This window comes from Rattus rattus, chromosome 9 (assembly GCF_011064425.1).
Source record: "Rattus rattus isolate New Zealand chromosome 9, Rrattus_CSIRO_v1, whole genome shotgun sequence".
Taxonomy (NCBI): domain Eukaryota; kingdom Metazoa; phylum Chordata; class Mammalia; order Rodentia; family Muridae; genus Rattus; species Rattus rattus.
The window spans coordinates 64,934,665-64,957,169 of NC_046162.1; the positions used below are offsets into that span (position 1 = coordinate 64,934,665).

At 56.4% G+C, this 22,505-nt stretch overlaps 1 protein-coding gene and 2 long non-coding RNA genes across 3 annotated transcripts; 1 reads left to right on the forward strand and 2 right to left on the reverse strand.

Moving 5' to 3' along the window:
- Nucleotides 1-311: 311 nt before the first annotated feature.
- Nucleotides 312-2,101, reverse strand: LOC116908715. Its single transcript, XR_004389015.1, has 3 exons — nucleotides 1,809-2,101; nucleotides 1,201-1,278; nucleotides 312-439 (listed from the first exon to the last, which is right to left on the reverse strand). It is a non-coding gene; the product is annotated as an uncharacterized LOC116908715 (long non-coding RNA).
- A 9,126-nt stretch (nucleotides 2,102-11,227) lies between these two features.
- LOC116908714 lies at nucleotides 11,228-13,026 on the reverse strand. The gene is made up of 2 exons (XR_004389014.1): nucleotides 12,614-13,026; nucleotides 11,228-11,522 (listed from the first exon to the last, which is right to left on the reverse strand). It is a non-coding gene; the product is annotated as an uncharacterized LOC116908714 (long non-coding RNA).
- Nucleotides 13,027-13,043: 17 nt separating this feature from the next.
- Nucleotides 13,044-19,906, forward strand: Cbx4 (chromobox 4). Its single transcript, XM_032912050.1, has 5 exons — nucleotides 13,044-14,131; nucleotides 14,279-14,322; nucleotides 15,439-15,504; nucleotides 17,476-17,542; nucleotides 17,758-19,906. The coding sequence occupies exons 1-5, from the start codon at nucleotides 14,063-14,065 to the stop codon at nucleotides 19,165-19,167; spliced, it is 1,656 nt and encodes a 551-aa protein (XP_032767941.1). The 5' UTR covers nucleotides 13,044-14,062; the 3' UTR covers nucleotides 19,168-19,906.
- The last annotated feature ends 2,599 nt before the right edge of the window (nucleotides 19,907-22,505 follow it).

Below are 22,505 nucleotides of genomic sequence, written 5' to 3' on the forward strand. Positions count from 1 at the left end.
AAACCACATGCACACATATACAAACATGCATACATACACACATACATACATATATACATATATACAAACACAACATAAATACATACTCATACACATGCACACACATACACCCACACATACATGCATACACACAAACACACACATACACCCTCTCTCTCAATGTAATTAAAAATATAGGGGTTGGGGATTTAGCTCAGTGGTAGAGCACTTGCCTAGGAAGCGCAAGGCCCTGGGTTCGGTCCCCAGCTCCGAAAAAAAGAACCAAAAATAAATAAATAAATAAAAATAAAGCCTTTAGTCAGGCAGTGGTAGCACACATCTTTAATCCCAGCACTCAGGAGGCAGGGTTGGGCAGAACTCTGAAATCAAGGCCAAGCTGGTCTACAGACTGAGTTCCAGGACATTCAGGGGTACATAGAGAAATCCTGTCTCGAAAAACCTAAATAAATGAACAAATAAAAATCAATAAAATAAAAAATGTAAGGCATTTAGGAAGTCAGGCCAGAGCTGGAGTGTGCTGGTAAAATGTTTCCCTAGCATGAACCAAAGTAGTTTCAGTTCCCAGTGCCTCAGAACTGAGCATCATGGTGCATGCCTTCAACTCCAGAGAAATGGGAGGGGATCAGGAGGAGTGCAAGGCTAGCCTGGGCTACATGGGGAATTCAAGGCTAGCTTGGGTTACACAGGATGGCATGGCTAGAATAGAAACAACCCTGCAGCTTGTGTGTTCAATGTTCGAGTCTCAGCTGGGAGCACAGCTTTGGTGGGAGATGGGGCTCTGTTGAAATGGAAGTCGCAGAGGCTGTGCCAGTGAAGGTCACGCCGGGTCCCTAACCCCTCACTCATTGGTTCATCAAGCTGGACTCTCGTGGTATCCATACTCTGGCCTGTCGTGGGCTCCCTATCTGAGCCGAGTATACATGTGTGTCATGTCTCTCCATGTCTCTCCAGGAGAAATTTTGTTGCACAACAGGGTCCCAGAGATTTGAACTCAGGGTCTCACGTTTGCACAGGAAGCTCTATCTGTCCTGCCAGCCTCAATTTTTGGACATTGCTTATCTTGTTCTTAATATAACTTACTTAATGGAAAATTTCTAGCATTGATTGCATTTAACGACCAGTTCACAAAAATCTTGAGACTGTAGCCGTGAGCGCCAGCAAGCCAGTGCCCCCCACACCCCCACACATGTGCTAACCTACCTGTTCTGGATAAAGCCCTGTATATCCACTGACCAGCGCACGGTGTCACCCACTGCATTCCAGGCACTGCTCTAGAGTCTGGAGACAGAACAGAGACTGAGCTGGCTCCTCTGCTGCAGGGCTCAGCAGGAGAGACACAGGCTGCAGATGACAGAAACACAGGCTGCAGAGGATCCTGTCAGACAATGGGGACGCAACAGGGCAGGACTCTGGGAGAACTAGTAGGAGCAGGTTAGAGCCAGAATAATAACATGACCTGAGTCTGCTCTAGGACAAGATGGTGAACACAGGAGACTGAGGCAGGAGGGCAGGAGGAGCAGGTGACAGCCTGGGCTACACAAGACACAAGAAGAAGAAGAAGGAGGAGGAGGAGGAGGAGGAGGGGGAGGAGGGGGGGGAGGGGGGGGAGGGGGGGGAGGGGGGGAGGGGGGGGGGGGGGGGGGGGAAGGGAGGGAGGGAGGAAGGGGAGGAAGGAGGAAGAGGAGGAAGGAGGAAGAGGAGGAGGAGGAGGGAGGAGGAGGAGGAGGAGGAGGAGGAGGAGGAGGAGGAGGAGGAGGAGGAGGAGGAGGAAAGACAGCAAAGCGAAGCTTAAGTGAAAGGAAGGCTACCTCAGAGTGCAGCCACCATTAGTACAAAGGCCTCAAAGTGAAGTGGGCAGCCCTTGCATGTTGACATCCAGTGGTGATCCTCACATGGCTGCAGGACTGAAACAGGACTCTGTAGGGTGTGAAGCCAAGGTCTTCTCTCTCTCTCTCTCTCTCTCTCTCTCTCTCTCTCTCTCTCTCTCTCTCTCTCTCTCTCCTGCAAATGAATTAAACTGGGGCCTCACTTCATGAAACATGGGGCCCAGATTTGGGGTGTGGGAGTGGGGAGACTTGCCCGACTCTAACCACTTGGCACCCTTGTCTCTGTGCTCCGGGCTGTGAGCAGAGATTGACAGGCCCCATTGCCTCCCATTCTCCTCCCTGAGAGGGGCCAGAGCCCTTAGACTCTCCACTCCTCCGAATGGGAACTCCTAGGGCAGCTTCGTGGGCATCAAGACCCAGGATGGACACCCAGTGTTGGGATCACAGCTGGTGTTCCCACCACCATGCCGACTGGAAACTGTGGTCAGCTCCACTCCTTTGAGCGTCTCCTGGATTGGACTGGTCTGTGTGGACAGAGGGAAGCAGAGAGCAGACAGGGATGGAGTCACACACAGGGAGAGGCAGCAGACATGAGTAGTATGCTGCTGTCTAGCAGGGCAGACCAACTTCATGGGTGTGAGACCCAGCCCTGAGTGTCTTCACTGTTCACCTCTCTCACGTGCAGCACAGTAAAGTCACTCGTAGAGTCTGACGGACAAGGCACATTTATTGTGCCTCGCAAAAAGAAACGAGCACGTAGCCCTTCCCTGTACTTGTCTGGCAGGGGATTGAGAAACTAACAAATGGGTTCCTTGTGGGTAGGGTTGTGTGGATTAAGGATGGGTGAGGAGATGAGGACATGACTCAGTAGTCATTTGCCAGCACTCACAAGGCTCTGGGTTCAGTCCCCTATAGTGAAAAGAAGGGGAAGGAGGAGAGGGAAGGGAGAGGGGGAGGGGGAGGGGAAGGAAAGGGGAGGGGAGGGGAGGGAAAGGGGTAGGGGGGAGGAAGAAGACAAAAAGACAAGAAAGAAGAAAAAGATAGAAAGAAAGGAAGGAAGAAAGGAAGGAAGGAAGGAAGATGGATAGATAGATAGGCAGACAGACAGACGGACAGACAGACAGACGGATGGATTCTGGGGATCTGAGTGGGTTCCACAGGGCCATGAAGATCCTTCTGTGGCACTGAGTCATTATAACAGGGGTGGGACTGAGAGAGGGGGGAGCCACAAGGTTTGGGGACAGGTCTTGCAAGAGGTAGGTCTGCAATGGGCTTCTGGAGTCTGGTTTTTGCTTTTCGTTTTAATGCTTTAGCTCAGCCAGGACCCTGAGTCCTACGCACAGTGTGAGGAGGGCCACAGGCAGACAATTGTGGCGGCTGAGCCCAAGCCGGTTCGATATTCTATTGACAAATTCACCTTGGCAACCTGAAGCCCACTTCCTCAAGAGTGCAGGGACCTCACGGTGATACTGTGCCTTAAAGGCACCTCCAGAGCCTCTCCTAGCTGGCCTACGAGTAGGCGAAGGGGGACAGAACCAAGCAGGATCTAATGAGGGGGCCATTTGTGTCCCCACCCTCTCTGGGCCCAGAGACCTCACAACAAAGCCTCTAATCACACTTGCCCAGACACAGATGCTCAGCTTTAGTACCAGACTACTGTAGAGGTGGCATCTGAGGGCCAGAGGAGCCCACTGAGGGAGAAGTCACGGTCGTACATTACTACTGATCAGGCCTCTAATGAGAAACATGGAAACTGCGGCGACTAATCAATGTCGCTCAAATCATCGGATCGGGCTCTGTGGGCCGTGTCCACAAATGTCTCCTTTTCTCTCTGAGGAGCAGGGCTGCCTGGAGCATGGGATGCACGCTGCAGGACACATCCAGGTCCATGCAAGGTCTTTCCTCGCTGACCCTTCAACCCCTGAGAGTCAGAACACAGGCATGACTCCAACCCCTGGGTCAGCCGAAGAGCTAGTGGGGAAAAGTCTGGGCCCAGCTTGTTTCTCGGTAGCTTAACTCCGTACAGCGTAGAATCCGTGTCTGACTGTCAAGATCTATTTGGGGAAAAGAGGCAGAAGGCAGGCGGGGCACAAACGGAACGTACCTCTGGTAGGAAAACAGGAAGGAGATGAGAAGAAAGCCACTGTAGCCCAGTGTGGGAGGGAGAATCCTCAGCCTGTCTCTGTGTGTACTTAACAGCTGCGGCTGTCTTTTAGAATTCCAAGAAAGCGTGCTCTCCCACACCAGCTCCTACGGATGATTTCCGTGGCTCCATACAACATTCCTTGGCTTTTATAGTACTAATTCTTGGTCCCCCGGGGTGGGAAAATAAAATCCAGCCATCACCAGCAGGTTGAACATCGGAAGTATCTCGCCTCTCTATGGCACTGCATTTGAGAGGCGACTCCATTCTCTCTAATAGAAGCTAACACCAGCTTCAGGCAAGGGGGTGGGGGTGGGAGGCCTCTTCTGAGCCTTCCAATTCAAACTAGTCAAAGAATACAGAATCACCCCCATTACAATCATTACTGTCAAGTCGCAGGGCAGTCAGCTCACTGACATAGGCCAGACGGACATCCGGGAGAAATTGGTACTGCCAGAGCCGCTTCTGTGGAGAGAAGGGAAGCAGCAGGCTTGGTGCTTCTATTCTGGCCCTGTCTGTCTGCTGCTTCCCCAGTCCCTGTGTCTGCTGCTTCCACAGCCCCTGTACCTGCTGCTTCCACAGTCCCTGTACCTGCTGCTTCCACAGTCCCTGTACCTGCTGCTTCCACAGCCCCTGTACCTGCTGCTTCCACAGTCCCTGTGTCTGCTGCTTCCACAGCCCCTGTGTCTGCTGCTTCCACAGTCCCTGTGTCTGCTGCTTCCACAGCCCCTGTGCCTGCTGCTTCCACAGTCCCTGTGTCTGCTGCTTCCCACAGTCCCTGTGTCTGCTGCTTCCACAGCCCCTGTGTGCTGCTTCCACAGTCCCTGTGTCCTGCTGCTTCCACAGTCCCTGTGTCTGCTGCTTCCACAGCCCCTGTGTCTGCTGCTTCCACAGTCCCTGTGTCTGCTGCTTCCACAGCCCCTGTGTCTGCTGCTTCCACAGCCCCTGTGTCTGCTGCTTCCACAGCCCCTGTGTCTGCTGCTTCCACAGTCCCTGTGTCTGCTGCTTCCACAGTCCCTGTGTCTGCTGCTTCCACAGCCCCTGTACCTGCTGCTTCCACAGCCCCTGTGTCTGCTGCTTCCACAGTCCCTGTGTTTGCTGCTTCCACAGTCCCTGTACCTGCTGCTTCCACAGTCCCTGTGTCTGCTGCTTCCACAGCCCCTGTGTCTGCTGCTTCCATAGCCCCTGCAGCCATAGGTTCAGAGAATTCTGCAGGAAGGGGAAGTGGCCAGAAGTTGCCCACGTTTCAGGCCTGGGTCCCAGAGATGTCCTTCCTTAGCCGGAACCAGCTTGCATTCTGACCTTCATGGAGTCCCACTACATCAGCCCTCATGAAACAGTATTAAAAAGTGTATCTTCAAGCTGGCCTGGTGACACATGCCTTAAATCCCAAAACGTGCAGGAGGCAGATGCAGAAGCATCGGAAAGTCGAGTCCAGCCCGGCCTACACAGGGTTCCGGGACAGACAGGGTGACCCAGTGAGATCCTGTCTTAAAAGAAAAAAAAATTATACCCTCAACCCTGTTGGCATAATGACTAGCAGGCTACAGTGAAAACTAAAAAATTCCCTCTGACCTTGTTTGTGCTCCTGACCTCAACGACACATGTCTCTACCTGTGATGGAATATTATTCAGGCTTCCTAAGGAAGGGGATTCAGACACCTGTTACAGCATAGAGAACGCCACGGGCCCTATGAGCAGGACACAGGAAGGCAATGCTATGGGATTCCCCTTACCAGAGGCCTTATGGCAGTCAGATTTAGGGGTGGAGCCACAGCTGGCCACTCCGTGGTGATGGAGAGAGGGCTCAGTGATTGACAGAGAGGCGAGACTTGTCGCCCCTGCAAGAGACACTGGTGGGTATCCCAGCACCCCCATGGCAGCTCATAATCATTTACAACTCCAGGGGATCCATTTCCTTCTTCCTAACACCAAAGATACCAAGAAACACGCACCACATACGTAATAAAATAAAGATCTTTCAAAAAGAGTCGAGTTCACAGAGGCAATGAAGAACGGGGTCTATGAGTATTTAATGAAGACAGGTCTCCATGTAGGAGAATGGAAGATTCTACAAGTTCGGGAGTGGCCTGCCTAACAACGTGTGTGAGCTTAACATAGCTAAACTAAGCACTAAAAGACGAAGCCAGTAAACAGTGTGCTATGTATCTCACCCAGTTTTCTTCCCACTGCTGGGGTAGAACGCAGGGCCCCCCACATGCTAAAAAGGCCCTGCCCCTGAACCATGTCCTCAGCCTGTTTGATCATGTGTGTATCCGTGTATCTTTATTCTTGTTTGTTTGTTTTTATAACAAGTTTTGCTTAATTTCCCAAACCGGCTTTGAACTGAAGATGGTTTTGGGGCAGTTGTGGTGCACACCTTTAACCTCGGCACTTGGGAGGCAGAGGCGGGCAGATCCCTGAATTCTGGGCCAGCCTGGTCTATGGATGTATAGATCTACAGATCCAGATCCAGGACTGCACAGGGCGACACAGAGAAACCCTGTCTGGGGAGTGGGAAGGGGGAAGAGGAATAATTTAAGATTCTCTCCCCTCGAGGGCTGGAGGGATGGCTCAGTGATTAAGAACACTTGGTCGTCTTCCATCTGTTAACCAGGGTTAAGTGGCCTCAAGTGATTCACCACTTCCTGTAGCTTCCGCAGGACAGACCCAATACCCTCCTCTGGCCTCGGTGGGCACTGAACATACACATACACGTACACCAAAGGAAAATGAAGAAAAGATTCTCCTGCCACAGGCTACTAAGTAGTTGGGATGGCAGGCACGTACTACCATGTAGAGATCACCACAAATTTTAAATATGTGATTTTTAAAAATAAATTATGACCCAGTGTGATACCACCGTCGCACACTTCCGATCCCAGCGCTCAGGAGGTAGAGGCAGGCAGAGCTCTGTGAGTTCAAGGCCAGCCTGGTCTACACGTCGAGTTCCGTGCTAGCCAAGGCTACATAGTGGGGGAACCTTGTCCCGACCAAATGAAAACCCATGAACCGAAAAGTAATAAAGGAAGTTAAGACTGGGGACGCAGCTCGGCTGGTAGACCGCTTTCGTGACACGCACAAACACCTGGATTTCATCCCCAGCACTGGACACAACCCAGGGTGGTGGCACACAGCTGTAATCCCGCCAGCTCGGGAGTCAAGAACAAGAGGATCGGGAGTTCAAGATCATCCTAGACTTCAAAGTTTGAGGCCAGCTCGAGCTACATGAGAGCATGTCCGGAAAAAAAAAAATGAGAACATCTTCGGAAATCCCTGAGCGTAGTGGGCACTGCACTGGAAATGGAGAATTGTCCCGAAGGATTGCAGGGGGCTCCCCGCAGGAGCCTGCCCTTTTCTCATACAGGCAGTTCTTCCAGCCAATGGCTAGGGGCGGAGGCAGGGGGTGGGGTGTGGGATGGGGTGGGGGGGTTTATCTGGAAGGTCACCCGGGTGATTATAAATACATATCTTTCAAGACACAGTCTGAAGCTGGAAATGATGACCCTGGCCTGTAATCCTCCCGTTCAGGAGGTGGAGGGAGATGGACAAGGTGTTTGCAGCCTAGGCTACAAGAGGCCCTGTCTCAAAACAAATAAATAAAACCCAGAGAGACACGGTGTGGCCCATGCCTTATCCTTCTGAAGGTCATGATAATCGTGTAAGTCTCTGGGTCACTCTTCCCCTACCTAAGGTATCTCTTGGGACTCTAATCTCAATCACGGTCACCATGAGGCAGCCATCGGTGGGGAAAACATGAACACTTCTCTTTGAGATGGGGTCTCATGTAGTCCAGGCTGACCTTGCACTCCTCGCTCTTCCTTCCTTTCTTGTCAACTGCTCACATTAGAGATAGGAACCTCTGTACCGTGTCAGGCTTCTTATAGAAGGCCATGTGTTTACCTGCTGACCTTTTCCAGTTCTCCCAGGACCCCCCACTGCTGACCCCACTGCTGGCTTCCCTCACATACCTGCCCCTTCTTCGAAGTTCTTTTGAGAACAGAACAAGGGTGCCTTGAACTCTTTTAAAGGCTTCCAATTTAACAATGAACACTTGCCTCTCAGGAGACTCCTTTCTGGGTGGAAGGGCACGGAGCTTGGGGTGGGGGGTGGGGGTTGCAGGGAGAGCTCAGAGGAAACAATGGCCCTCACCTAGAATGTGTTCAGTCTTGAGTGTTCAGGAACTCCTAGGGTTCAAAGTCTCTCAGAGGAAGGCTGTTTCTATCCAAAGGCTCAGGAGTGTGAAGGCGGGGTTGAGCACAGGAGGCAGGGCCTTCGAAGATTGCTCGGCCAACCCCAGCGACAGGGAAACACCCCTACAAACACACAGGGCCCAGCTTACAGTCAAAGAGACTAAGGACAGATGGGGCAGTCTGGGAGCCTCGAGCCAGCCCGAGAGGAGCCCGCCCCCTAGGGGAGGGCTCCGCAAGTGCAGGCCTCTGCGCCCCTGCCCCAGCTCCGACCACTGAGCACTGGAGCTGGCAGGTGAGGGGCCAAGCGGATGTCCCAGGAGTCCTCAGGGACCACCCTGGAAAACATCTTGGTGAAATGAATTGAGCCAGGGACTTCTTGACCGAGACTATCTTTCTGGAGGTGGAATCAAAGGGACACCCACACATTTCAGGATTCAGGAGGGCCAGAAGGTTGGACTGAGTGACCACATCCCTCGACTTCGTCATCGCGCGTGGGGGTGGGGCCTGGACCCGGGATGTTGGGGGCGCTCCACGGGGAAGGACGAAGTTGCACCGAGGTCAGAGTAGGTTGTAGAAATGCCCAAAGCCCAGTTCCACAAACACGATGTAGAATTTGGGGGTGTGGGGGTGCTCAAGGCGTAATCTGCAGGCCAGGCAGCAAGCGTGGGCCCTACCAGCCGCCATCCACCGCCAAAAGATCCCCGACCACCATCTTCGTTCGGCCCTAGGTCCTGCGAGGGACAACCCCCCCTACTCCACCCCCAGGTGTTCAGCGTAGCTTGCGGCGCTCCCTCCCCAGGGGATCGATCGGCTGGCGGCGACGCGCAGCCCGGGCTCCCAGCCTTCGCCTCCGCCCCCTCCCCCGCTCGGGCTGCGCAGGACGCGGCCTCCGAACAGCGTCCTCGCCGTTCCGGGCCGCGGCCAGACCGGGCTCCGGGCCAGCCAGGGAGGTGGAGACGCGCCTGGCCTTTCCGATCCGACCCGCCCCTCTGCCCAGGGTTTTGGGGGAACCAGACGAAAGCAAGCCCAGATACTCTGCCTGCTGCGCCCGGAGCCCCCTCTTCTCCCACCTAGGATTCAAATACCCCCCCTCGGGCGCGCGCTTAACCCTGTGCGCGCCGTGAGGCTGGAGCTGGGGAGGCGGGTGGGGGCGGGGAGGCGGGGGCGCCTCGGCTGACGATCTCTTTGGGGTCCGCCGGAACGATTTTCATTTCATTCCGGGGCTGGCTGCAGCAGCTAGCTCTGGTTAGAGGGAAAAAAGAAGAAAGAAAGAAATCTGGCTTGTGTGTGGGCCCCGCTGGGTTTGGGCGCACGATGGGGGCACCCGAGAGCAAAATGCAAGGGGAGGGTGTGTCGGGGCGCACCTCCAGGCCAGAGGGGACCCTGGGCCAGGCGGTGGGCTAACGAAACCCAAATAAAAAGCACAGGGTTTGCCGAGGCCGTTGTTCGCGCGTGCTAGCAGCAGCGGTGGACGATTGTGTCGGCTTCAAAGATCATATATAAAATATGGTCCCGGGGGCGGGGATCCCCAGGGCCGCGGAGCCTGGCGATTGAGCGCGGGGCACGAGGCGGGTGGGCTCCTTCAGGCCAGCCTGGGGAGGCCTCTTGAGGTTGAGCCAGTGGACGTCGCAATCCCCCACCAGTCCCGCTTCGGCGCCCGCGGACCCCGGCGTGCCGCAATGCGGAGGCACGGCCCTACAGGGCCTGTGTGGCCCCCAAGGGTGCCCAGGTCCTGCCAAAGGGCCACTGCTTCATTGCCCCGTCCCTCTGAGCCCGCGGCCCCGCCTGTGTACCCTGCCATCTCTAGTCTATCTACACCGCAGATCCAGCACCACGCGGGTTCTTAGAGTGGGACCTGGGGGTGTGTGGGGGGAGGCTTCGCGGTGCAAATGAAAACAAATCCTTCGCGGGTGGCGTGACAGAGGGCAAAATAGGGGTGGGGGGGACGCGCCGAAGAAATCCCTGGCAAACAAAGCCTTTCTTCCTGGAGTGTGCAAGGGAAGGAGTGTAGGGCTCCCTCCCGCACGCCCTCTTCTCCACCCCACCCCTAGCAGTTTCACCGGGTCAGCTCCCCCCTAAGCTAAGCCGCCGCTTAAAAACTGTTTTACGAACGTCAGCTCTCAAGTCAAAGACAATTTCCCTACTAAGGACGTGGCAGAGAAAGGAGCCCTTGCAGTTTGGTAGTCATACCCACTGAAATCCCCTTGGCTGTCTGAAATCCACCCGGGGCTGCTGGTCCCGGAAGCTTCAGGCCCCCTCCTCCAAACAGAGCCCAAAGTTGGGGGTCAGAGGGTGGCGATGGCAATCTCCCGTGGACCGAGAACCCATTCACGGAGACGGCTCCTTTAAGAAGTTTATTCCCCCCCTCCTCAACCCCGGTCGGCGCGGGTCACGCTTGTTCCAAGACTGGATTCTCAGTAACTATTCTCCACTCTTCGGCCATTAAAAAGTTCCCAGCCTCTCCGGGATCGGTTCCTTTGCCCCACCTTTCTAAACTCGAGCCTACCGCTGGGCGAGGGAACATCGCTCCTCTCTTGGGGCCCCTGAAGGCCCCTGGGGGCCCCAGCCCGTGGTGGCATCTGGAGGGCTTCTGTTTCTCAGTAGAGCCGACGGAACTACTCACCCTGTTTGGAAAGGGGCAGTATCAAGTGCACTGGATTAAGGAGTCTTATAAAGGTTCCCGTGGGGCCCCTGGGCATCCCCGGTTGAGGACAGGGGCCCCAGTAGAAGGCTCTGGGAATCCCGGGTTTGGAGTCAGTCTCTCCCGTGATTCCCTCGGAGGTGCCGAGACAGGGGCTTGGAAAGGTAGGGGCCGCCCCAAGGGAGGCTTTCTAAGAAGGATTTGGACGTATCTGGTGACCTCATTGGCCACCCCCGGGCTTCTGCCCGGCTTTCTCCCAGCCTCGTACTCGGGCTGGTGGCTCTGAGCTGTCCCTACGGTAGCTGTCACAAGAGGGTTGGTCTAGGACTTGCCTTCGTGTAAGGACAGGGATCCAGGGTAAGTCACTTTCTTCATCTGCCCACCCTCCACGAGGACTAATAACAGCCTGAGAGAAGAGAGTTGCTGCGTTGGCGAGCACTTCTGTGTTTCAGCCACCTCCAAAGCTGCCCACGGAGAGGCCTTTGGAGGGCTGGGCAGTGGCGGGTGGCATTCCGTGTTTGAGGTGATTCCAGGAGGCCCCCTCCGCAGTTAGGGAGCCAGGAGGTTCCTATGGTTAGATCATATGCAACTCCAGAAAAGATCCTCTGTGTAGGAGAGTATGAGCTCTTCTTTCCCGGCTTGCCGAGTGGTTCCTGCGCAAACTCGGCGTCGGTGCACCTAGCTCCTTTCAGTGGCCCCTAAGGTCCAGATCTGGGCCCCTGAGGGCCCCTGGACCCAGTGAGCGGAGCTGTTGCTATACAGCCCAACGCCCCTGGTGGCGGGTAGGCTGCAAACGGCTGCCCTCCCTCCACTGAGCCTGGGTTCTGGATAACGCAGGAAACACCCAGAGTAAACAGATTTTCCTGGGGATTTTTGAGTAAAGAGACCGACATTGTTGGGAAGCTCAGCTTCCCAGACTGAGGGACTGGCCTACACAACGTTGCTCCAGACCTCCTGAATGGCCGGCTGTGCCAATAACCTGGGTGGCTGAGGTTAGTGGGTGCTTTGGACGACAGAGCTTCATTCACCCCGTGACCTTGAAGACCCCTCTCTTTCTGACTGAGCTGTCCCGCAACAGTTTCTGGACTTGAGCACTCATTAGGCACATTGTGTGTGTGTGTGTGTGTGTGTGTGTGTGTGTGTGTGTGTGTGTGCCAAATACAGTGGGGGGGATGACCCAAGAGTTGGGGCGAGGGTAGTCAGCCACATCGGCTCTCCCTTTCTTGGGGACTCTTAGATTGGGCCTCATGATAGTCAGAGACCAGCTTCTGCACACTGAGTACTCTCTTGCCTCCAGAAGACGACCCCCTCCACTTCAACACTCTAAGGAGTAAATACCGAGAGAGCTGCCGCTAAGCAACAGCTGAAGCCACAGTGTTGCAAAGTGGAGGTGCGTGGAGTCAACCTGTGTGTGCAACATCAAACCGTCTGAAGAGTTTTCCTGGATTCCTGGGAACAACACAAGCCCTGGCAGGCTTTAGGGGTTCTCTTCTGCACCTGGCCCTTCGCAAGTCACCTCACAGTGTATTCCTCACCAGACATTCTGAGAGGCAATAAAAGCAGGGAGAGAGACCCGGATGGCTCCTTGCCCTCCCTCTCCCTCGATCCACTCTCCTCTTTTGCGCTTTTTCTGTCTCTGTGGACGCTCAGCCAAGGGATTGCGCAAGCTTCCTGCTCCATGTCCTTCAGGAGCCCTGAGCTGGGGCCCCGGACGCGCCGCAGGCAAGGCACACCCTTACCTCTCCCACTTAGAATGGCATGTTCCCTGTCAGGTCTACCCACTGTGACCCCACGGATCTCGCGGACCCACCGGTGGCGCCCTCGGAAGGCCACGTCTGGCGCAGCAGCTCCCCCAGCCGGACGCTGGAGCTGAACGTGCGGGGCTGGGCGGCTCCGAGGTGCTAAACTTCACACTCCAGGTCTCCAAAGGCTGTGTCAGCAGGGCTTGGCTGTCAGAGACCAGGGGACGGGAATTCAGGAGGAATATGTGGCTCCCTGGCCATTCCAGTTCCCCTCCCCTTCTCGCGGCCCACTCATCCACCAACCCTCAGCCTCAACTTTCTACTTGGTCCTCCCCACTCTTTATTTTGAGGCTCTCACATGTACCCCCACGAAGTCCTCTTGGACCTCCAGTCAAGGCAGACTCATACACTCCCCCATATTATCATATCTCTCTCTCTCTCTCTCTCTCTCTCTCTCTCTCTCTCTCTCTCTCTCTCTCTCTCTCTCTCTCTCTCTCTCTCTCCCCTGCTCTCCCAGCGCCTCAGACTCTGGGGGACTTGCTAGAAACTGCCCCTTCCCTGCGAATGAGTGGGCCAAGTGTAAATTAGAAGCCATTCAGAAACTTGGGTGGGATCAGATTCAAAACCCTTTTCTGCTGAGGTTCTTGAGTGCTAATGCCCTTGGCCAGCTGCTTCTTTGTCCCTGTCTTCGCCTCTTCGTGCTCCTCGACTTGTCCAAGTCCTCTGTCTTCTGACTTTCTCTCTCCACCTCCGCGGCCTAAATGCCCGGAGCCTGGCGGGGCGGGGCGGGGCGGTGGGCACCGAGGGTGGGGGCCTGAACTGCCCCCGCCTCCATTCTGCCCCCTGTCGGAGAGTCCCCTGTGCTTCCAGAACCCTGCTGGACAGATGTAGTTGGGAGCAACTGTAAAGTGCAGCGGGTGATTCCGTGGCCCCCAGCAGGGATCCCCGGGCGGTGCACAAGCAGAAACAGCGGCCGAGGGTGGGGTCGGGAGAGTCCCAAGTGTCCGGCTGAGGATCGTAGTGGGCCCGGTCGAGGTGCCCACCCTGGCCGCCTAGGCAGACACACCTTTATTCCGCGGCCCCAGTTCACTTTCCCGGCTCTCAGATCCCTCCCCTGCACCTCCCCGCGCCCTCCTCCTCCCCAGCCTCCTCCCGCGCCCTCCTCCTCCCCTGCCGCCCAGACCGGGGGCCTCCGGTAGGCCGGGCTGCGCCAATCCGAGGCGCGTCCCGCCCCCTGACGCCGAGCTGGGCCCTGCGAGGCCCCGCCCGCTGACGTCCGGGATTTGCATGAGTTCTCGTGCCGCGGCGGCCCGGGCTCAGTTGTCTGAGCGAGAGCGAGCAGAGAGCCGGCGGGTGCAGGCAGCGGCGGCGGCCAGGCTGTTGAGGGGCGAGTGGCGGCGGCGGGGGCCGGGCGCGTGGCGAGGTCCGCGCGCAGGACCGCATCGGGGCGCCGGCGGGAGCCAGCTGTGTCTGCAGCCGCGCCGGCCGCTTGCGCCCCTGCGCGCTTGGGTTCGGCCATGGAGCTGCCAGCTGTTGGCGAGCACGTCTTCGCGGTGGAGAGCATCGAGAAGAAGCGGATCCGCAAGGTAGGGGTGGCGCGCGGGTGGCGGCGCCGAGGCGCGGGAGCGGCGGCGGGAGCAGCGAGCGAGAGGCGCGGAGGGGGTGGGGAGGCTGCGGGCCGGAGCTGGGGATCCCGCGGAAGCTGATGGAGTGCTGTCTCTTCCCCCCTACAGGGCAGAGTGGAGTATCTGGTGAAATGGAGAGGCTGGTCCCCCAAGTAAGGGGCGGCGGGGGCCGGGTGCCTCGGCACCAGGCGCCCTGGCCGGCGGACCCGTGGAGCTGGTGGGGTGGTGGGGGAGCGGACGGGAGGCGGGGTGGAGGTGGGGTGGAGAGAGGGAGGGGGTGGGGAAGTCGGTGGCAGGCACTGGGAAGCGGAGCAGCCGAGCCCGAGCCGGGCGCCCTGTGTTGTGCTCCGCTCTCCGGGAAATGCCATCACTAATTTATGCGCTAAAAGGAGCCGGAGGAGCTGGAGAGACGCGGGGCCGAGCCCGGGAGGCCGGCGGAGGGAGGGAGGGCGCAGGCACTGACTGATGTGCAGCAGAAAATGGCTCCTTTCCCCTTTCCCTCCACCGAACGGCTCCATATTGCAAAACCAAAAAAAAAAAAAATTTTAAAAAGCGACGAAAATGCAATTGTGTGCGTCCTCCCTCCTGGTGGTGCAGGGTAGGGAGGAAAAAAGGCAGAAAATGTTGGGAACTGTCACTGCAGCTCTTTCGATGGGGAATTTTTTCTTTAATTTGAAATGCGAAGGCACCGGATGGAGACGGGCGCAGGCACACACACACACACACACACACACACACACACACACACACACACACTCGGAGAGGGAGAGGGAGAGAGAGAGGCATATTTTTGTACTGCTGAGTATTTGGGGTTTGCTTGCCAGTGACAGCGGTCTCCTGGGCCTTGAGGGGGTGGGGGGTGCTGAGCTGTGAGTTATCGGATTAGGGGTCCAATGCAGGCCAGCTGAAGCCCTACTGGAGACTTGGGCTGGGGTTAGGGGGGGACTACGACTTTGCTTTTGGTCTGCTTTGCACGAAGGGTTTCTGGAGAGGAAAGTGGCCTTGGAACACGTCACAGTGACATGCTTAAAATTCTTGACGACTGCAAAATAAACTGCTAGTTTCGTTTTCCTCACACCCCCCCTTTCCTCCTGTCCTTGTGTGTTTATTTTAACTTGGGGGGGTAATCAAGGACTGTGCTAGGCCTTAAGAAACCTACGGTCTACCCTCCATATCCACAGCTTTTGATTCAGGAAACCACATAGGGCCTTATGTCCCCAACCTGGCTTTTTTTTTTTACACCCTGCCCCCCCTTTTTCACTTGCAAGATATAACACGTGGGAACCAGAGGAGAACATCTTGGATCCCCGTCTGCTGATCGCCTTCCAGAACAGGTGAGCATCCCCTGGCAGCCTGCTGCCCTGGCCGTCGGTGGGAATCGCAAAGTGGATGACTGCTTGCAGCAGCAGGGAAGGGGGAAGGGGTGGGAGGGGGCAGGCAGGAGCCCCACCCCCAACAAACCCGGATGGGCAAGGCTGCGGCCTGGGCTTCTCTAACCAATGTCCTTGGCGGTTGCTGCAACTTGGGAGTGGGGGCAGGGTAGGGCTGGGGAAGGTAGGCTTGTGTTTTGGGAAACTGCTGGAAGCGTGCGTGGGGAAAGACCCCGGATCTGCCTAGGAATACTGTACCTGAATCCCCGTGGCCCCCTCCCTTGGCAACCTTGGAGCCCCGCCCCCAGAACCTAGGTGTTGCTTTCTGCAGCCACTGCTGGCTTGGCACGGGCACCTCGCGGGGCAGCTCTGAAGGAGCTGGCATTGTGAAACCGCCCTGAACGTCATGGAACTGAACTTAACCTTTTGGCAGCCGGATAAAAGTTGACGAGGCCTTATGCCCCCCCACGTGGGGGGGCGGGTTGGCAGTGAATAGATGCTATCCTGAGCCTGAGCTCCTCACAACCCTCGCTGCTGTATTTTGTGGGGGGTAAATTGCTCTATCAGATCAGGGCGAAGGTTGGCCCGAGGGCATGAGTGAGCGCTGCCTGGTGGTTGGGGGGGGGGCTGCCCATCCTCCTGCAAACAGATGCTTGCCACGCTGCAGCTGCTGCAGCTGGATTCACCACTGGTGGCTGTGGTTCGCCGTTTCGTAGAGGGTAGAGGGGGAAGGGCGTGGAGGAGGGGAGGAGACCTCAGAACCGAGCCACTCCCCCCACCCCCCAGCCTTCCATCCCTCTTTTATTTTGAAGTATTTCCTGTGGAGCATTTGCCACTAAAACTGTAAACTCTAGACCCTGAGAGCTAAAGTTGCTTTCCCGGAACGCTGGGAGTGTAGGACGGGGAACTCGCACCGACTTCACCTGGGACTTCACCACCCTGTAACCATGTCAGCGGCTGATGCCATGTTGCATAATGGGTCCCCGAAGAATTAGAATTCAGGCTGTTGCAATGCCATGCAACTTTGGAATCAGACCCCAACCCGGCCCCAGGGCATGGCAGAACTCCCCCGGGTTGGCTCAGGGGCTTTGGGGTGGGGGTGGCGACTCGGGTAGCTGGAGACTGGGCCTCCGATCCAGAACTTGACAACCTCTGGAGGCTGGTTCGTGGAGGGCTGGGCAGTCGCTCTTTGGGTGGCCAGAGCTAGCGAAGTTTGCTGGTGGTGATCAAGGCTCCCCCACCCTTGAACTATATTAATTTGGAAATCCGGGTAGAAAGGGCCTCGCTCCTCTAAGGAGGCGGGGCTTCGGCCAGCCACCCCGCCCACTGGCTGGGGGGTGGGGTAGTGCCACTTCTGGTTCACCAGGTGGCTGAGAACCTGGCTAGACCCTAGCCAGCTTCAGGGGCAGTTCCCATCCCCAACCCCTAATTGGCTTATTTGCCGCTATGTAAACAAGGGCTCAGTCCCTCCGTTTGATGCCTGGCCGGTTAAGAAAAGGAGTCCTCCCATTCAACTTCGGCTCCCTTTATCTGAATCTTAATGAGGTAGTTAGCATCCTCGCTTCTGATCTGGAAGGGTCCTGAGGTCAGCACACACCTCCTGTTCCCTGAATTCCTAAACCCAGTACACTTGTCTGCGGAGCCACAGGCCCAGTGCTGTGCCCAGTGCTGTCTGGTCAGCTCCAAGCAGCAATCTCCTGGACACCAATACAGTGTTGCAGCAGGTGGGGGAAGGGAGGGAGGAGAACGTTTACATCTGAGCGTGACGTGGGGGTGGGGGCTTTCTCAGAAGTGGGAGTGTTGTTGAGAACTTTAAGGTGCAGACTTAGGCCACCTTTCTGTCTCCAGATGATCCCTTCCTTTCTGAGAACAGGGCGCTACTGACCTTAAGGAAAACTGAGAACACTAACCCTGCGACTCTCTTCCCTCTCTCAGGGAAAGGCAGGAGCAGCTGATGGGATATCGAAAGAGAGGGCCCAAGCCCAAACCGCTGGTGGTGCAGGTGAATACTTTGAGCTGTTCCCCGGATCCCAGCACAAGCCCTTCCCTAAACGTCGCTTCCCAAATTACTTACGGTTCCCCGGGGGAGCACCCCAATTGCACTAGAACTTCTGGCCCCACCCCCTCTGATGCAACCACCACCCGTGGGAGCTGGCGCCTTCCCGATGTTCCTGGCCTGCCATAGGGCCAACCTTTCCCCTTCTTTCTCCCCCTTAGGTACCCACCTTTGCCCGCCGCTCCAATGTCCTGACTGGGCTTCAAGACTCCTCCGCTGACAACCGTGCCAAGCTGGAGTTGGGCACGCAGGGCAAGGGCCAGGGGCACCAGTATGAGCTCAACAGCAAGAAGCACCATCAGTACCAGCCCCACGGCAAGGAGAGGTCCGGTAAGCCGCCCCCACCAGGGAAGAGCGGCAAGTATTACTATCAGCTAAATAGCAAAAAGCACCACCCCTACCAGCCAGACCCCAAAATGTACGACCTGCAGTACCAGGGCGGCCACAAGGAGGCACCCAGCCCCACCTGCCCAGACCTGGGCGCCAAGAGCCACCCTCCTGACAAGTGGGCCCACGGAGCTGCAGCCAAAGGCTACCTCGGGGCAGTGAAGCCCTTGGGGGGAGGGGCAGGAGCTCCAGGCAAGGGCTCGGAAAAGGGCCCCCCGAATGGCTTGACACCAGCCCCTAAGGAGGCGGTGGCCGGTAATGGCATTGGGGGCAAGATGAAAATCGTCAAGAACAAGAACAAGAATGGGCGCATCGTGATCGTGATGAGCAAGTACATGGAGAACGGCATGCAGGCCGTGAAGATCAAGTCGGGCGAGGCAGCCGAGAGCGAGGCGCGCTCCCCCAGCCACAAGAAACGTGCTGCGGAGGAGCGCCATCCCCAGGCCGACAGGACTTTTAAAAAGGCAGCCGGTGCTTCTGAGGAGAAGAAAGCCGAAGTGCCCTGCAAACGCAGGGAGGAGGAGGCTCTGGTGTCGGGGGACCCCCAGCCCCAGGACCTAGGGTCTCGAAAGCTCTCCCCGACCAAGGAGGCCTTTGGTGAGCAGCCGCTGCAGCTCACCACCAAGCCAGACCTGCTGGCCTGGGACCCAGCCAGGAGCTCACACCCGCCCGCCCACCACCACCATCACCACCACCATCACCACCACCACCATACGGTGGGCCTGAACCTCTCCCATGCGCGCAAGCGCTGCCTCTCCGAGACCCATGGCGAGCGTGAGCCCTGCAAGAAGCGGCTGACCGCCCGTAGCATCAGCACGCCGACCTGCCTGGGGGGCAGCCCGGTCTCTGAGCACCCTGCCAACGTATCCCCCACCGCAGCCTCTCTTCCGCAGCCCGAGGTCATCCTTTTGGACTCAGACCTGGATGAGCCCATAGACTTGCGCTGTGTCAAGATGCGCAGCGATGCCGGGGAACCGCCCAGCACCCTCCAGGTGAAGCCGGAGGCTCCGGCAGTGGCGGCAGTGGTGGCGCCGGCCACTGCAGCGGAGAAGCCTCCCGCTGAGGCCCAGGAGGAGCCAGCGGAGTCCCTGAGTGAATTTAAGCCCTTCTTTGGGAATATAATTATCACTGACGTCACGGCGAACTGCCTCACCGTCACTTTCAAGGAATACGTGACGGTGTAGTGGGAAGGAGTCGCGCCCTCTGGGACTCCCGCACCTGCAATCTCGCAGAGGTTCCCAAGGAGAGGACTCCCCAGTCGCGGTGGCCAGGCCCCTGCTCACTCCCTGGGATCCCGACTGAGCTGTCCATCTCTCACTCTCCTTCCACGTGGTGCCTGCGGTCTCGCCGCCACCTCCCCCTTCCCTATAGGAGACCCGAGCCCTCCCTGTGGACCACCAGAACTGACCCCGCAGCCCCGAGGCGGTCTCAGCTATAGTATTATATTTTAACCGTGCTAACTGTCAAGTGCTGACTCTACTCCGGTTTGTACGTGGTGTTATTCTTGAAATGTATTGTTTGAGCTCAGAAGGCCCGACTACCCCCCTCGGGCTGATATATATATATATTTATTTGTAGGTATTTATATATTGAAATATAAAAACCTAGATTTATGGAGTTTCCTCTAGATCATGTTATATTCTATATCAGACAGACTATTTTCAGTTGGCCTTTTCCTTTTCCCTTCATTCAGTATTTTGATTTTTATTTCCTCTTCTCCAGGAACTGCGACACCAGTAACCTTGGTATATATTTTTTGATACTGTACACATGGGTGTGTTGTTTCTATGTGCAAAAAAAAAAAAGTTTGTTAAAAGGCTAAAGAGCTCTCTAGAACCTGCTGCTATAGAAATGTCTGAACTATAAGCTTCCAATTATTACCTGCTTGAATGTAAATATTAAATGGAGATGTTGAAGGTGCAATCCGGTGTCCGAGATTAGCTCCAGGGGGATATCGGAAGTTGGGGAAAGGAGGGTGGACCCTCTCTCACCCACTTCCGCCTAGGTCACATGGAAAATGACTCTCTAAAGCTAAGTCTTTGTACAAGCCAAGCCCGTGGGGTATGGTGTCTCCAGAGCTGCCCCCTCATTGGAAGGTGACTCTATGTGGGAAAGTCAAGAGGTGCTGGCCTGGAAGGGTGGAGTGAGGGGAATGTATAGAGTCACTCTAGTCCCGAGGGCTTTCTAGCTGGCGATGCCCACGTAGCTGGCAAACCCAGTAACTTCTGGATTGTGGAGGGGCGAGCAATGGGTGCGCTGCACCCCCCTTCCTGGATTCTGACTCTCAGGCCCTTGCCCCGCCCCCCACCACAAGCCAGCCAGAAAGTTCCTCAGCCCTCCTTGCTGTGGGCCAGGATACAAGTGGAGTGGACCCCAACTCTTCGGGGCTGCCCAGCGCTGACACTGTCGGCCCCGCCCCTCCAAGGAAGCAGAGGAAGCCCTTTCTCTGCCAGGCTCTCTCCCCGGAAACCACCAGGCCAAAGGCCAGGGCTGGAGCAAGTGAAGTGTGGGGTACTGAGGGCCTTCTGCTGGATGGTTTGGGAGGGGGCGACAGGGCGCTGAGTTTGGCCTGCCACCCTCACTTCCTTAGCTGCGTGAGCTGCCACTGACTGTCCATCTCCTTGGTGGCGACTAGGCTGAGGTGCTAGGTGTAGTTGGAGAAGGGAAGAAAGGGGTTAATGGCCCCTAGGCTAGGGGTGCGGCTCGGCGGGCCAGGAAGCTACCACCAGCGGCCAGCTTTCTGCAGACACAGCGATCTTCCTCCTGGTTCGGTGGCTAAACAGGCCCTGGGGCCTCCAGCCTGGGGAATCTGGTGAGCTTCAGAATACTCCCGGCTTGCAAAGCTTCAGTTCGGACCGAGGGCAGAGCCTATGGTGGCACCAGAGCAGAAGATGACAGCATGGTTCAGAGTGTGTGGGGGGTGGGGTGGGAGGTGGGGTGTGCTGAGGTAGTTGGAGGGGCAGAGTTGGGAAGGCTGGGGAAGAGATGGAGAGGAAGGCCTAGAGGGCGGGAGGCTGGATGCACGGAGTGGCCAGTGTTGGCTGCAGGCCATCAGCGGCTGGGGCTGGGGGAGGGGCGCGGGGCGGGGGAGGGGAGGAGGGAAAGGGAACCGCTTTTTTAAAAAAGCCTTTGGGAGTTTGTAGCCCCGGCTTTTGTGAATTGTCCCTCCCACTACCCCATCCCCGGGAGCCCCCTTCAGAGTGAGTTAAACACCCCTCCCCCTCTGTGTAATGAACGCCCTTTGCCACCCTGTGAGTGGAGGAGGCTGATCTCGCTTCTGGCAACCGGCCTGCTCGGCGCTAGAATTGGGCCTGTCCTTCACTGGCTGGTGCACAAAGGCCCGTGCCAGGCAGGAACCTCAGCCCCGGCTTTTCCAGTTCATGAGAACTGAAAACTCACGAACAGACCCAGAGGTGGAGCTTTGATAGTAAGTCTGGCCCCTGAGGTGGCCCCTGCTCTGCCAAGCTTGGGGAGAGGACCGAAGAGGCAGACCATGGCACTCCTAGGTGACTACTCATTCACTACTCTTCCTGGAGAAGCCTGGTCTCCAGGTGCCATTGAGTCTTTGGAAGCTGGGTATGGGTGCAGGGTCCTGGGATGATCTGGGTGACTGGAGCCCCAGTCAGAAGGTAAACAGAGGGGTAGAAAAGTAAGGGAACAGATAGGGTGTCCAGCCTGGCTGTCAAGGGACAAGGGCTTGCCATTTACTGCATTCCTTTGATGTCCCATGTGCCTATCTGAGCATCTTGACCTGTTTAGTCCCCAGAAGGACAGCTCTCTGTGACACAGGTTTGAGGTCCTGATGGTCATTCTCTAGTTCTTGCCTTGGTTCTGGAACCAAACTGGCTGATCCCTATCCTTCAGAGAGGTCGCCTAGGACTCTGCCCTCTCACCTCTTGGTACTGGATTCAGAAGACAAGTCTAAGGGGTAGAAACAGACTTCTTCCTCCAGGGGCAGAAAGAGTTCAGAAGGCCCAGCACTCCTGGTGTGGGTGGTCACTGACCATCACTTTACAAACAGCTGAACACAAACTCTCTCCTTGAAGGAGAGAGTTCACACACCCAAACCATCCAAATGTCTTCCTTCCCCCACAATCAAAACGAACCAAGAACCAACCGTTCTTATGTGGTTAACCCTCAGACACAGAGAGAGGCAAGAGCTAACAGTGCAAAGGCCCGGATTATTTGTAAAGCCTCCTGTCCAAAGCTGGCTTGACTGCAGCTCTGGTCTACCAGTAGCCTGCCCTGACTGTCTTAGCTCACGTCTAGAAGGGACAAGTGAATCCCAGAGTCTACTCCATCCTTGGACACCACTAGTTGGGGGTGTCCCACAGATACTGGGTTCAGAGTTGTCAGGCCAAGCAAATAAGAATCTAGGGTTCTGGGGTTGGAGATTTAGCTCAGTGGTAGAGCGTTTGCCTAGCATGCGCAAGGCCCTGGGTTCAGTCCCCAGCTCCGAGAAAAGAAAAAGAAGAATCTAGGGTTCTTAGTTCAATTTGAATAGCATGTGCAGGTAAATCAA

Excerpts from the sequence above, each read along its gene's own strand:
- Cbx4 (XM_032912050.1), top strand. The coding sequence starts at position 14,063 with ATGGAGCTGCCAGCTGTTGGCGAGCACGTCTTCGCGGTGGAGAGCATC. Across the intron at positions 14,132-14,278 it reads AGAAGAAGCGGATCCGCAAG|GGCAGAGTGGAGTATCTGGT; the intron begins GTAGGGGTGGCG and ends TCCCCCCTACAG. Across the intron at positions 17,543-17,757 it reads CCAAACCGCTGGTGGTGCAG|GTACCCACCTTTGCCCGCCG; the intron begins GTGAATACTTTG and ends TCTCCCCCTTAG.